The sequence below is a fragment of the Lygodium microphyllum genome, chromosome 8 (genome assembly GCF_053477565.2).
Source record: "Lygodium microphyllum isolate KBCC chromosome 8, Lygodium_microphyllum_v1.1.10, whole genome shotgun sequence".
Taxonomy (NCBI): domain Eukaryota; kingdom Viridiplantae; phylum Streptophyta; class Polypodiopsida; order Schizaeales; family Lygodiaceae; genus Lygodium; species Lygodium microphyllum.
Window position 1 is genome coordinate 76,978,942 of NC_141142.1, and position 16,362 is coordinate 76,995,303.

At 40.8% G+C, this 16,362-nt stretch overlaps 1 protein-coding gene across 1 annotated transcript in view; it reads right to left on the minus strand.

The window, feature by feature from the left end:
* The window catches only part of LOC148032473 (blue-light photoreceptor PHR2-like), an 83,999-nt gene that overhangs the window by 45,462 nt on the left and 22,175 nt on the right, over positions 1 to 16,362 (minus strand). The window contains exon 2 of the mRNA XM_087683143.1: positions 4,272 to 4,504. Coding sequence (XP_087539269.1) covers positions 4,272 to 4,504 — 233 coding nt within the window. The remainder of the gene's footprint in view (positions 1 to 4,271; positions 4,505 to 16,362) is intronic.

Consider the following 16,362-nt stretch of genomic DNA (forward strand, 5'->3'; position numbering starts at 1 on the left):
AGTCTTGCAAAGGCTCAGCATGAGCATTGCATTAGATTAGTGGGAGTCGGCTAGCTTAAAGGTACCACTTCAGGCCTTTAAGTGGGAGGTGTTGGGTGTAAAGTCCCTTTGGGTATCAAGTCCCATTAATCTCCGTGTGTATATACTTGCAAGTGTGAACACACCCATATTTGTACCCTAAAATATAAATAATTTTTTATTATTTGTGTACCATAACACTAACTGGTACACTCATCTTGAGATTCTCTCACTCTCACTCTCAGCTCTACTCCTCCTCCATTCCTGTCTCGCACTCCATTGCACTCTCGCCACAACAGTCCCTTTGGGTGTAAAGTCTCTTAATCTCCATGTGTATACAATTATACGGGTGTGAACACACTTATTTCTACCCTAACATATAAATACATTCTATTCTTTGTGTACCATGACAAGCTAGTACACTCATCTCACACTCAACATTGCTGCTACTCTACTTCAGGCTCACGTTTCCATTGCTCACTCATCATGACAATAATACAAGGACCTTAGGGTCCATAATAGACTAGAACTCCGTGTCAAGCTCGAAAGACATTGTCACCTAAATAACATGGAAAAAAACAAGGGCAACCCCCTCTAACTCTGAAAATGCAGCCTGCTAGGACTTCCTCTACTTGTGCTGAACTCATTTCCACCCACCATACATGATGAAAGCTCAAAATTTGCTGCAAAAGGCTAAAAACACATCCTTTTCTCCTTCGTGAACAGAAAAAACCTGCAAAAAAACAGCAACCTTGCTCCTTTCCCACACTTCTCCGCTCGTTTCTACCTTGCGTCGATGCATAGCCCTCCCACCCACCCTCGAACACTAAAAATGCAGCCTTTTGTCATGCTGAAATCTGCTATTCAAGTCTGCCCACGATCAATCAGCCCTTGAATGCTGCTCTGATACTATGTCAGAGTGCAATGAGTACAAAAGCATGTGTTCATCTGCCAGAGCTCTCTCAACTTACACACACCAAAACTGAATTATGTGTGACCCTATCTGTGACCCCTAGCAGGCCAGCCTATAAATAGGCCAAATACAATCATAAAATAAGGCAAGTCAACCAGTAAAATACTGGCCAACTGCAGTAAAACAGTCAAACTGCAACAAAAATAATAAAATAATGATAATCTGCTTCAACGAAAATGCTGCCCTGCCACGTGGCACACTATCCAACTTGCCTGCACAGCCAGCACGACCAAAACTGCTGTGATCAACAGGCAGCTACATAATCTGTCCGACCTGATCCAGAAATGCATAAATCTGTCCTAGAATGATTGTACACTCATTGCCTATGCCCATCCACCAGATAACCAAATCTCTAGCATCCATCTCCCCCCCCCCCCCCCAAAACAAAAAAAACAAAAAAAACAAAAAAAAAAAAAAAAAAACTTTCTGTGCATGAAGATGTGTCAAATAGAGAAAGCACACAGAGACACTCCGTTACCCTTGTGAAAGTTTCCATGTACTCAGCTTCACACAAGGTAGCAAGTATAAACTACTTGCTCAACCAAGATAGCAGGAGTGACCCAAGAAGAAACCTTTCCCACTAGTCGATTATCTCATGTCAAAATAATCAATCCCAACTAAATCTTTGCAAGCAGAGTAACCACAACTCAGCCCCCTTGGAATCATCGAGCCATAATTCTTAGTCCATTGCAAGTACCAAAAGACACACTTAATAACTTGCTACTGTTATGTCCTTGTGTTGTCTATGTGTTTACTCCCCTATGACAGTGCATACTAAATTAGACAAGCATTAATGTTGGCATACCATGCAAGTACGACCTCCTTTTGAGCTTGGGGACTTCATGCACCTACCTTAGCATTTCAAATCCCTGAGACTATACCACATACACCTCTTCTTGAAGTTCACCATTCAAGAATGCTATCATAGCATGCATCTATCCTGTATAACCCTTTGCAACCAGCAACACCATGTACCTATCAACAGTACCATCAGGCATATGCTTGAGCTAACATACCTGCTTAGTACCAATGGCATTTTACTTGCAGGTTTATATACGACATCAAAAGTCTTATTGTTATTAATGGAGTTTGATTACTGCTGTATGGCCTACGGCCAATCACCAATGCACATTATCCCATGAAATCAAACTCTTCCTAATATATGAAGGTACACAGCCGAGCTGACTCTACATAGTGTGACCCCCTCTGTCTCACACACACAATATGCAGTCTTGGCAAGTAATGGGACAGAAAGCTTACTCTCTTGGAGAGTTGTGACGAGCCAACAAGATCAGCTGACAAAAATCCTCCTTGTAACACGATTGAAGAGAAGACAACCTTTGCTCCCTTTGCTATATACCAACTATCCAATCTACTGTCTCATCATCAAGTTTGCCGAGCAACTCCTGCAGCACATGAGCATAGGCCAAGAAACCAAACAAACAGAAGTAATCAACAGGTGGTTTCCTGTCATACCATAACTGAAATGCCGTGTTCACTTTCAAAGATTTAGTGGAGCAATTGTTCAAAGCATTTTTGTAGTCCACATGATGACCTCCATCCAAAATGCATGAGGTATCACTTTGCCTTTTGGCATGCACCACACCATCTCCACGAGGGCTTTACTTTAACTTTCAGCCACTATAATCTGTTCAGAAGTGTACAATGTGGTGCATTTGTGAACAATGCCCTTGCCCAATAAAAATGCAGCAAACACATTTGACATATACTCCCACCCTCTGTTTCAGCAAAACCTTCCAATGATAGGCCCAGACAGACCTCAAAAGGCCACCAATGAATGTCAAAAAGAACTGGCCTCCCAATACTCATGTTCATAAGCCCAAAAACATCACTATAAAGAAACTGAAATGTACAAACAGCCCTAGTAGCCCCGTCCTCTATAAAAGAATGTCATTGAGCCCCCCCAAGAATGCATCCCTCACACATGTTTTGGGGGAGTTTCTCAATCTGGCAATGCAGCCAATCATCAGACTTGCCACACAACTCTTGCGGAACATGAGCATAGGCCAAGCAACCAAACACCCTGTTCTGCTACTGACTCTTAAAGCAAGAGCTTATTTTAATGTCTTATTGTTTCAGTGAACCAATTGAGCATCATTACATATTTAGTGCTGTGAAGCTGAATTACTAAGCTACGAAGCGATCAACAGATGGTTTCCTCTTGTACCAATGCCTAAAATGGTGTCATGAGTTTCAAAGCTATAGCAAGGCATCTGTTCAGCATGTGCAGCACATACGATCATCAGGGCACCCACCCAAAATGCATGAAGCAGCCCCTTGCCTTTCAGCATTCACCCTGCCATTGAATGTTCTATTTTTTCTTTCAGCCTCTCTCTTCCATTGAGGAATGTGCAGTGCAGTGCACTGGTGAGCAATGTCTTTACTCAATAAAATGCAGGAAATGCATTCGGCATACACTTCTGCCCTGAATCTGAAAGAGTCACAACTTGCAACCTGATGGTAGAAGTAAAACGTCAAAAGTTGGCAAAGACATCAAACTTTGCTTCATAGGATATATCTAGGCATACCATCAAATGGTAGTCAAAAGAGCTAGTTCCCAACTTATGTCCACATAAGCCCACAAACATAACTATGACAAAGCTGAAATTCACAAACAGTCCTAGCAGTCCCATCCTCTTTGATAGAATGCCAATGCATCTTCACAAGAATCCATCCCTCAAACATGTTTTGGGGGGCCTCTAAATAAGGCAATGTATTCACCATTCAAAACCATTCTAGTACCAAGAGACTGCCATGATTAGCATGCCCAAACCTGGCATGCCATCACTCTATATCTTGCATAGCAGAGGTAGAAATTACCCCTTGTTTGCATCAAGACAGGATAATCCACAAGACAGTCCTTGTAGTAACCAACTCTCTGTCACATAATGCACATCTAGAAACCTCAAAAGTGTGAGTCAATCCTGATAATGGAAACACTATAGTCAATTATTCTACTAAAATGCTAGCCATAAGTCATATAAGTCACATAATTATCCTAAGTCTGCAGCCACATAAGTTCAATTGTCATATCTGACTTGACTTATTTTCTTAAGCTTGTAAATTGTAGATTGAACTTGATGTGCCTTAATCTTAACTTGTGAAGCTTAAACAAGTTGGCTTGCCTTGTGAAAAACATGGAAAACCTTTAACTAACAAGAAGTGAACAAAAGGTGATGGAGAATAAAGCTTTTGTTTTCAAGAAAAGTTGTCTCTGTGACAATCCCCAGGCTCTGACATTTAAGGAATGATACTCTACCTTCTCCCATTGTTCTTCAAATCTTCAAACATTCGCCGTGGTGAAAGACAGCCCATAGCCAACCAAGGTGATATTTTGCAAGAAAAGTTTGAGCCATAAAGGCTATCTCCACACCCACTACTCCCAACTTTGTTATTTGATTGTTTTGCATGATCCATAGCAAAACTCTCCAATCTTTTGAGAGCCTCTGCCTCTCCTCCAATCAGAGGAGATGGAGCCACTGTTTGCCCATCCTGCAGGAACAATTTTTATATGTTTAGCTAAGGAAACTGTTTGTATCTGCACTCCCAGCCCCCAAAAAGCCTCCCAAACTGAAGGAAAAAGAATTTAAAAAATCTCTAACTGCCGGTCATCTAACTGGAGATTCTGGAATGACTAAAAGGAAACCATAGCTCAAAAAGTAAATATGTATCAACCAGCATACAGAGCTTTATGCATTACCACATAATACGAACTTCAAGCTGGCAAAACTTCAGCTAACAAGGTCCCTTTATCAAATCCATCTGAATATAAGAGGGCTTGATCAAGCCGCTTGTTGGAACCATGAGATCAAACTACTACTACGGTGCCTGAAATAACAAATCAAATAAGGTTCTTTCTTACAGCGTAGAACAGCGCTACTTAGAGCAGTTTGGCAATTTGCTGGATAACCTGGAAGCCATTGTATGGCAAGCAGTGCCAATCTTGTACCAAAGAAGGTTAAATGGAGATAAAACCTACATACTCTGTGGCCTTCTCTTTTTGTCATCACTTCCATCTTTGACTCCTTGCCTCAACAATCTCTCCTAGGTACAGCATTTAAGGATTCATTTGTGGCTAGAGCTAGTAAAATTTAGGCAAACCTAATTAAAACATGTAACTGAATGACTTTGCTGAGTCGTGAATAATAAATTTAAACCACTTGAGATACTTAAGTTGGGACATTGTAGTTGTGCACGTGAGATTAAGCTGAATGTGAGTCACAATGACAGACAATCCTAGCTTGGGCAATGGAGAGCATTGCTAGAAGTTGTGGTCCCATGTCTCAATGGGGTGCTTGGTGATAGGTCTTGGTCAAAGGACATAAAACAGCCCCTTGGAAATAACTTGTGGTGTAATGGGACCTAGGGATTTACACGATTTGATGTCTTAGACTAAGGTTTGTCAAAAGTTTCAACACTTTAGTTTCAAAGCCGTTAGGATTTCAAAATTGCGGCTAGGGCATGGCCAAGAGCCTTGCATTTTTCATTTACCTCAATTAAAATTGGCTGGAAACTAAGTCTAGAGGCTGAGTTTACATTGTCAAGGTTGACACCTAGCAATTAGCTAAGTTTCGGAGCCATGCAAGGCTATGCGAGGCCATTCTAGGCTATTTGGGGCAAATTTGAGGGTGGAGAGATCAGTTGTGGGCTGAGAGAGAGTGGGTGAGCCATCAAGGAAAAACAAAGCAACCTGATCTACAGCACTTTTTGGGGCTGAAATAGTAGGGCAACTTGATCTACTGCATTTTTTGAGCTTGGAAGCAGAGGGAGACTGTTGTGCATGCATTTCTCCCTCATGGAAAAGTGAGAGAATTTTCTCTAATATTTTGCTCATCTCTATTAGCAATGTACATTTTATGGCTGTTTGGGCATTTTTTAGGCTTTGTAATGGGTGCCTTCTGAGCAGTCAGGCAGTCCATTTTGGGACTAGCTCATTTACCTCGAGTCTCTCCCCAATGTCTATATATACTCCACTTCTCCATTCTTGTGGTATTAGATCGCATCCATTTGGAGAGGGAGTCTAGAGGTAGTGCTAGTTACCATAGATGCACTTCACCTATGTGGCTTGTATGGTATATCTCTTATATTGTGTCATGGATTCCATTACCTGTTTGTTCATAGTTTATAACAAAACACAACAAAAAATGAATGTGCATCCTTTTGATTAATTTGTATATTTAATTATTTATTGAATGTGTTTCCTTCATAGTTACTAGAGTAGATATCTCAAACTAATTGAAGAAGGAACCACTTTACCCTGAATTATGTTGTTTTGAACTTTTCTTGTGGATGTGTGCATTGTATTGTTGTGAGCAAACTTCAACAATGGAAGATACTTCTTCCATTGTGACTTAGATTCTCTAACTATGCTTTCAACATATTCAAAATAGTGAGATTCATCACCTCCGTATGGCCATCAGTTTGAGGATGAAAAGATGAGAACTTTAAAGTGATTCCTAAGTTCTCAAATAAAGCATATCAAAAGTTACTTGTGATTTTAAAATCTCTGTTTGAGATGATTTCAAAAGGCATACCATATGATCTGTAGATATACTGAATAAAAAGTTTTGTAGCTTGTGAGGTCTTCAATGTTTTATGACATGGAATAAAATGTGACTACTTACTAAGTCTATCAATTATGATCCAACTTGCTTATGACATGGAATAAAATGTGACTGCTTGCTAAATCTATCAAAATTATGACCCAAATCATATCATGACCTTGAGATATTCTTGGAATATGTGAGATGAAATCCATTGTGATATTTTCCCATGAAGCATTAGGCACTACACGAGATTGCAACAATCGTAGAGTCTTTTGCTTACTATACTTGGAGTTTTGACATGCCAGAAAAATCTCAATGAAGTTATGTATATCTCTTTGTACTACTAGCCAATAAAAGAAGCTCTCAATTGCACTTAAAGTGGGTGTCCTTCCTTTGCCTTGCATAAGGAAATTCATGACTTTCACTCAAATAGGAAAAGTAACGGAAAGGCGATTATTCATAAGAAGGTGATAATCTTTGATGGAAAAATCTAGATATGTCATAAGTGGATGTAGCAATGAAAGCGTAGAAGACTATTGTAATAAACCAAAAGAACACTACAAAAGGAAAACTTAGAGATCTACTCAAGAAATGAAATCCATATACCAAAATGAACACAAGACGATTGCATACAACAATGAGTCACTAGCTGCATAGGAACTGACACGCGCTCCCTCTCCAACAAGACCTGCCCTGGAAGGCTGCAGATGATGAATGATGACTATGGGAGAGGAAGCCTAAATATACAAGTAACAAATAATGCAACTAATGCATTAGGTCGACCAGCAATAAATGTTGGTCAATAAAACACAAATGCCATAAATAACATGACTAATAACTAGAAATAATGCCTAAAATAACTATAATACCCAACCCACAAATAGGCGTCCCCAAACTTACTCATGAGATGATTGACTGCTCACACCCTCTCAGATCATGGGTGATCAAACACAATACAAGGATACAATGATAATGACTCATAATCCCTACAAGGTAAGTGCAGCTCAACAGGGGAGATAATGAATCGGGTGAATGTGTTGTTAGAAAAAGCATTGATTAAGACAAACGTTGTTTTCTTTTATTCTCTAGTGCTTTTGGTTCAAACAAAGAATGGATCGTAACATATGTGCATTAACTATCATTCTTTGAATAAAATCACAATAAAGACTCGATTTCCGATCCCTTGGATCGATGATGTTAATGGACAAATTGCAAGGGACATTTGTATTCAAGTGTATTGATTTAAAAAGTGGGTATCACTAGATTCGCATTAGACAAAAGATATTCGTAAGACAACTTTCAGGACATCTTTTGGGTTGTATGAGTTTCTTGTTATGCCATTTGGACTTACAAATGCTCCTGCCACATTTCGCACTTTAGGCAATATAGGAAATTTGTGGGCACTTTCTTTGATGACATGATTATCTACTCTAAGAATGAGGCAAAGCATTAAAAGCATTTGGACATTGTGCTCAATGAGTTGTGTAAGCTCAGGTTGTTTATAAACGACAAGAAGAGTGAGTTTTTCTTGCATGAGATTCACTTTTTGGGACACATTGTGTCGGATGATGGCATTCACATGGACTCTACAAAGATTCCATTTTTGCATCTCTTTTGAAATGCATTGAAAGAAATTGGCCTTGTATCATGCAAACAAAGAACCACCATGACTTTGTCGTAGCATGACCATATTCCAACCATGTCCACCAAGTGTGATCCAAGTCATCCAAATATAAAGTTGCAAACTTAATCTTTTCTTTTTCATTATACTTGTCACAACCATACAAGATTTGAAATTCACAAATAAACTTTAGAAGACGACTAGAATTTCAGAAACCATCATAGATACTGAATTTGATATTATTTTCAAGTTAAGATAGTGCATTGGTCTTCTTCTTCTTATATCTTCATCCATGCCTACATCTTGATGTTGAAGATAATAAAGTAGTTGGTGGGGATAAAGATGAAGACGAGGTTGCAAAATTTTGAGACCTCTGTTTAATGATAATGTCTTCCACAACAAGGGTGTGACTCTTCGCCATTTGATGAGGATGCATCAAAGAAGCCACTGGATGACTTTGAAGAAGAGGATGGACTTCAACGTGATCTCTTTCTTAGTCTTGAAGTAGAAGGTGACATTTCATTTGTTCCAATATGTGTTTTGGAAGTAGTTAAGATTCTTAATCGGCTCTTTTCATTGGTATGGCTTTGTCTCCTTGAAGCAGATGAGCTTCTTTCACTGATTTTTTTTGGCTTTTTAATTCTTTCTAGTTTTGGAAAATCACTCTTAAATATGTTGATTCTCCGCTCTAAGGCTTTGAATGGCTTGAAGGATTGCAATCAACTCTTCATTGAAACTCTAAGAAATATATGCTCAAGCACTGAATGCAAGGATTGAAAACAAGTAACTTATAATTGTAAGCACTACGAGCATCTTGGTAAACATCGATTCAAACCTTTGATACCACTGCATATGCCCCTAACAATGTAGTTTGCTAGTAGATTCGCTTATTTTCGTAGTGAGATCAGTCCTACACCATGGGACAGCAATTTGGAGCTCTCCAAGAGCAGATGATAGCCGCCCAAGGTACTTTTGGTGCAGGTGATCATAGTTGTCAGGTATGAAAGATATGATACGGTACATTACATTAAAATACGATACTAAATTGTACCTTATGATTTTATATGAATCTATGATGAGGCATCATCATTAGAACCATCGGAGTGCTCATCAAGAGAGTCTAAAGATGACTCCTCGACATCGGATAATGAGACTCTCATACTCATCCTCATTGATGAGGTTACCATCATCATCAAATGATGGCTCCCTAGGTGGTGGCTATGTAAGCAAGAGGGGCCTCAATGTTGGAGGGCCTCGAATGACCATGCCCCTGCTACCACGTACTCAAGCTCCTCACCCACGAGCACGTTGACTGCAAGTGTCACGAGTATCTGCTGCTATAAGCTCTCTATAGAGCTCTACAAAAATCATCTCCTCCTCGTTGATCTCCCGATGTACACTCAAAATAGTGTCACCCGTCAACTTGAATGTATCAACATTCACCTACACAATGCAATGATGCACATAAGATTGTAAATGCTAAAGTCTAAATTGTAAAGTATAAACTTCAAAGTTCAAAGTTTAAAACAATAAATTTTAAATTATATGGTTAAGTGTTTTAACTTTACATGCTTCGGACTACCCATACTTATGATAATCCTCATCATGCATAAGTTAGTGCAGCAATAGACTAGCTGCTCTAACTGTCGTGTGCTAGGCTAATTGCAAATCTTTGTGTGAATGAGAAACTAAGCACTCTAGTTTCTCTCACATGCACCCGAAGAGCAATCCAGGGCAAGGACCCTCATGGCTAATGGACTGAAGGGTCTCCAATGCGTGTCCAAAGTTTTGCCACCAAAATAAAGGCTTCACAAGTGACTCTCTCCTCCAACAAGTGAGAGAAGCAAAAGCCACATGCCCTCTCACATTTGCATAGCATCCTAGCTTCTCAATCGTACATTGTAGTCATACATAGGGACCACACCGGTCAAATAAGCAAGCTAGTCCGAACGGAACTCTCTATCATCCATGACCATCAGCAACTTGTAGGCCAGATGTACCAATGCGGCAAAACCATGGATGGGCTTATGCACCATGTCCATCTCTCCACTATCTCTAAAACATGTGCACGCTGTGTCTCTGTGATCATTGTACAAGCACGTGCTTCCACCAATGCTGCTCTAAAGAAGTGAACGAGAAGACCCATGATGGACTCCTCGCAATCACTCATACGTAGCACCCTATAAAAGGGAGTCACAACAACAACGGCATGGACTCTTTGCCAAAATTGCTCATTAAGGCACAAGCACTACATGGCCTTGGCCTCCTCTATCTCATGCTCATCCCACTCATTCCATAGAGTGGACACCACTGGTTGGCGCAAGGCGGACCGCACCTCATAAAGGCGCTCCAGCAATAACCACATGCAAGCAAAGCAAGTTGAAAAAGGCTTCTTCAACTCCACTATGCTATGCTCACGATACATCGCAAGGACCTTTGCCTTTACCGTGAAGAAGGTGGAAATTGATGTAGCTTTGGCGGACCGCCCTCTTCACCCACTTGAGCTTCCCAATGTTCTCCATGAACAAGTCCAAACAATGACTTGCACATGGAGTCCACACAATTGTGGGAAACTCGGTATCAAGCAAACGGCCCATGTGTCAACAATTCGATGCATTGTCGGTAACAACTTGCACCACATTCGAGGGGTACACCTACAACCACAATTTACAAATTACAAGTATACTAACAATATTGGAGGTTAGAGAGAGAAAGAGAGACTTGACGATTCAACTTTCAACTTTCAATATTCAAAAAATTAGATGAAGAGAGATGGGGATTGGAGGCCTTGGGATCTAAGGGAAAAGAGAGAATTGAGAAAGATATTACAGAGAAATTAGAATAGGGAGCTAGATAGTTATGCATAAATCAATCATCATAATGAAAGAAAGTGAAACAAATTTAAGGCAATGTAAACCTCAATAATAGCTTGTCGAATGTGGCGGTAGATAAATGTGCCCATCGTTTTCCTCCCCCTCTTGCCAGTATCTATAGCCCGCAAAAAGTAAGTGGCGAGTGGACATGGAACAAGTATGTTGATGATGCCCCGTTTCTTGCAATCACTCCATTCATCGATGAGAATGGAGCAACCATATTTTATCCATGCGGCCCGAATAGGATCAAGGGCTCTATCAATAGGATCAAGGGCTTTATCAATCCTCTCCTTCTCTTCATCAATCTTTTTCGTCCTCATGTTGTTGTATGTAACACCGGTCCATCCTTCACATGGATCCACATTGGCAATGGCTTTTACTATCTTCTTCCATTGCTCTTGCCTTAGGACATTGAATGCAAGATTGCACTCAATCACCGTGCATGCAATTTCAATGTCCACAAGTCGTTGCCATTCTCTAAGAAAGACAACCAATCCATGCACAAGACCGACAGCTTGAGAGAGAGAGAGAATTATCTCTCCAACATCACATGAGCCTCCACTCTTTGTTCTTTACCAGAGCCAAATGCGAATGTGAATCCCCCACCACCAATGATAGAGGCCTCTCCCGCATTGGTTGAAAGATACACCCACGTTTGGTGCTTCCTCATTAGTAGGCATAGGAGTTGGTGCCGATAAGCCACTTCCTCCTCCTCTTATGGATCCCTCTCTCATCTTGGCGAGAATCTCCTCCGCAATGTTTTAAGGGATCTCCTTGCATGGAGCAACTTGCCCCTCCGTCCTGGAAAGATGTTGGAGAAGACAAGCTCCATCACTTATATAGCGTTTTCCACAATACTTGCATATCCAATGGTGGAAGTTGGACTTCTTTGTGTCCCTCTCCACATGGATCGTGTGCAAATTGAAGGCCTCATGCTTCTCATGAGTCATGGTGCCGATGACGAATAAAGAGGCCTGAAGAGAGAGAGAGAGAGAGAGAGAGAGAGGAAGAGTGAGATGCTTGAGTCTCAACTCTTGAAACTTGAGTCTTGAAGAGAGGGAGACTCGAGAGGCCGGAGGGTTGGGGTAAAGTTAAAAGAGCTAGACTCAAGAGTGAGAGAGAGGGGATGGCAAATGAGAATGGCAAATGCTTTGATAGGATGCGGAATAGAGGGGATGGGAGATGAGATTTGAGAATGGCCAATGCTTTGATAGGGTGCCGGAGAGAGGGGGTGGGAGATGAGAATGACAAATCACAAGTCCATTCAAGATCCAAGAGACGAAGATGAGAATGATAAATGCTTGCTGAATTGGTGTGGAAGCATGGAGGAGAGGAGCACCTTTTGTGAATGAGAGAAGGGTCAAAGTTCAAACAGTCAAAGAGGGGTCAACAATCAAAGAGGGCTGCCAGCTGGATGGAATCCAAGGAGGGTTGGGAGGGAGAGGGAGTGCATAGCTGGAAAAGGGGGTGGGATGAGGTATCCAAGGCTTCCCACACCCCCAAAAAGTGCCACACACGCAAGCGAAACGCATAGGAGTAAAGACAAGGCCGCAGGTGGAACACAGGACTAAGAACGTAGGTTACACAAGCAAGGTGGCCAGAAAGGGTTAAGGTATGAATTCAAACAGATCATTTAATACGAACAGTACTGTGCATTGTACGGAGACAACTATGCAAATGACAACAAGAAGGGGGCAGCAGTCTTTCTAGTGGTCCTAAGCTATAGGTAACAACCTCCATGGCTATTTTAGTAGGCCAACAACAGCTTTTCAACATTATCGCAATACTAAAATTATGGCTATTTTAGTAGGCCAACAACAGCTTTTCAACATTATCGCAATGAAACCCTAAACCCTAAACCCTAAACCTCACGAGCCGAGATTGCCATTGGAGGTTGTTTCTTACTAAGCCATGAAATGCATAAACAGCCCAAAAAGAACTAATATCCACTGGTAGACTGCCGAGTGTCTAAGACTCCAACCCAATCTAAATCGTAATAAGCCTATAGCTACAAGTCTACAGCTATCTTCCCCCAAGAAAAATATCAACATGTGGCAGAGTACCTTGCAAGTAATGGAAAATCCGCTTAATACCTTGCCAATGAGCTGTACATGGGCTATGCATAAGCTTGCTTAACTCAGATGCTATGAACTATATGTCAAGGCGTGTGTTGCAAAGATAGATAAGGCATGCAACAGCCTTGATGTAAATTGCAACATCCATCATCTCACTCCCATCATGTATAGAAAGCTTCAACCCTGGCTCCATAGAAGTACTCATAGGTTTACAATCTCGCATGTTAAACCTATGTAGAAGCTTTTCCACATACTGTGAATGTGACATGATGATACCATGCTGATTTTGCGTGAAGTGGATCCCCAACTAGTAATGTAACAGCCCCATATCTGACATCTTTCAATTGAGCTTAAAATATGCAATTTTATCCTCTTTAGATACATTGCACAGTATATCATCTACATAAAGAATGATAACTAGAAAATCCCCCTCTTCATTCTTGACATATAGCCTTATAGGGTAGGAGCAATTGGACTATTCTTGAACCCTTTGCTATTCAAATAAGCATCTATCTTTGAATACCATGCACAAGGAGCTTGTCTCAATCCATATAAAGCCTTGTTCAATTTGCCAACCAAGTGCTCTTTGCCTTTAACCACAAACCCTAGAGGTTGTGATACATAAACATTAAGAAATGTTGCCTTAATGTCCAACTAATGTACTTTTCATCCATGATGGGCAGCCATAGCAGTAACACATCTAACAATACTCACAAGGGATGTAGGAGCAAAAGTCTCCTCAAAATCTATGCCCTTTTAATGAGTATATCCTTTGGCAACCAAGCGTCCCTTGTACCTGTCAACAAAACCATCAGCCTTGCATTTGAGTTTAAAAACCCATTAAGGGCCAATAGCCTTCTTGCCAGGGGGCACCTCAACGAGATCCCACATACCATTAGTAGCAATAGAGTCCAACTTCTCTTTCATGCCTTGCAACCAATGTACATCTTGTTGTGCATCACATCAACGGAAGTAGGCTCATCCTCATCCAAAAGTTCGTTCATAAATGCATGCTCATCAAAAAGAGCATCTACTTCAAGGTTTTCCACAAAATGTACCCCTTGCATCGTGGGCAACCTATCTAGTAGCCTTTCTACAACGTTGAGGTAGAGGAGCATCAATTTTACTCTGTTGGAGAGTCTGTAATAGCCATCTGGGGACAGTTTTTGCTACATTTACAGCAGCCCTTTCTTGCTCAACTACTAGTAACTTGTTCCACTACTAGAGGCAAAACAAGATCGAGCAAGGGTTGATCTACAGCAGGTGGAGCAATAAGAGCTTGCTGTAATACATCTGTTTCTGCACTTACAGGAGACACAAATCCTAATGCAAGTGGCAAAAGACCCTCAAAGACATCACCATTCTCATAGGTGGCTAGCATTTCAAACTGATCATGAGAAGAGGCTACATTTTCAGTAAAAATGACATCTTTGTTGACAAAAACCTTTGAAGTGCAAGGATCATATAAACGATAGCCTTTGCTATATCCAACAAAAAAACATTCAAGTGCCTTATCATCTAGCTTCCCACAAAGCTCCTTATGCATCGTGAGCATATGCTATACATCCAAACACTCGAAAGTAATCAACCTTCAATTCCCAATCATGCCATGCCTCAAAAGGAGTGATCGTCTTAATTGCCTTTGCCGGAGCCCTATTAAGTATATGATTGATACATTGTAGGCCCTCAAGCCAAAACTTATGTAGCAATCCTTCACTTTTCAGCATACAACTCGTCATCTCCATGAGTATGTGATTCTTTCTTTCAGCCACTCCATTCTATTGAGGTGTCATCCTCACTGTGGCTTGACGCGTAATGCCACGTTCAAGTAAGAATATCTCAAATGTACAAGACATATACTTCCCCCGCCCCCTTGATACATGCATAGGTCTACATTTTCAAACCTATTTATGCTTCTAATTTTGCAACCAAGTGTTTGAAGTGCACAAATACATCCGATTTTCGTGATGTAATATGCCTAGATGCCCCACTATCAAAATACCATGTATGTTGCATTTCAACAGCATTAAATACCGGAACATCCATAGACATGTCATAGCTGAAAGTCAAAAATACATAGTCCTCCTCAACCAAGTTGGTCGTAGCATCACCATCCAAACACCGAGTGGCCGATGTTGTATGGACAGCCAAGTCGGAGTCCTCCTTTGCTAACCTCTTTTGACATTCGTCTATGTAATGGCCTGGCTTTTTACAGTAGTGGCATTTTCCCTTCTTTTTCCCTTTATCTGAATTATGGGAAGCCTTGCCAAATGGCTGTCCTATATCAGCCTTAGGCTGATTTTTCATCTATTGCTTGCATTTTTCCTTGCTTTTATACCTAGAGAGCATAGTTACATCACCTAATCTCATAGCCTTGTTCTTTGAAGTCTATTCCTCCTGCAAAAGGAGGCTAATTAACTCCACAAACGTGAGGGGCTATTGTGCTTCCCTCAAAGACCAATTTAGTGAAGTCTAAAACCCAAGACAAGACTGTGGAAGAGAGTTCAAGGTGATGCTGATCATCTCCTCATCGATTAGCACCGGATCAATATTCAACACCTACTCTCTCAAATCTTGAATGTACGTAAGGTGATGTCATAGCATTACCCTTATCCATGTGTGCATTCACCAATTATCTTCTCAAGTAAGAGATTTTGGCCTCATTGCATGTTGCAAACATCTACTCAAGGATATCCCAAGCTATCTTTGAGATCTTACATAACTAGATATGAGGTATGCATCCTTAGAGTCTCATTTCCTTTGTTCTTCTATAGGAGGAATGTGGGCAACAAGAGGAGCAACTTGCTATCCTCTAGCCCCTCTTTGAGGCGTCTAAAGTGCAAACTCTCTTGGTTTGGCTAAATCGCTGATCACAAAATCCGAAAGACCCTTAGTTGAGGTAAAATAAGCATTAAATGCTAAATTAGCCTCTTAAACAGCCCCAAAAATGCTTAATTAATTAAATCCCTAATTTGACACGCGGTTCAAGAGAGTTTTAAATATGTGTGTGATATAAGGCCTTGAAACTTTCTATAAGTAGGCCAACTATTCTCCATTCAGCCTCAATTTTGATTTTGCAAGTCTCAAGAGCTGTATCCCCGCTACCAACACCCATTCACGGAGAACATCACAGTTAGAGCTTCCCCTTGCTATTTGCTACCATCTAGCTCCTAATTCCAGCCTCCTCCAATGTCAACCATCACCTACATCTATCAACTAGTCCTCTAGAGCTATT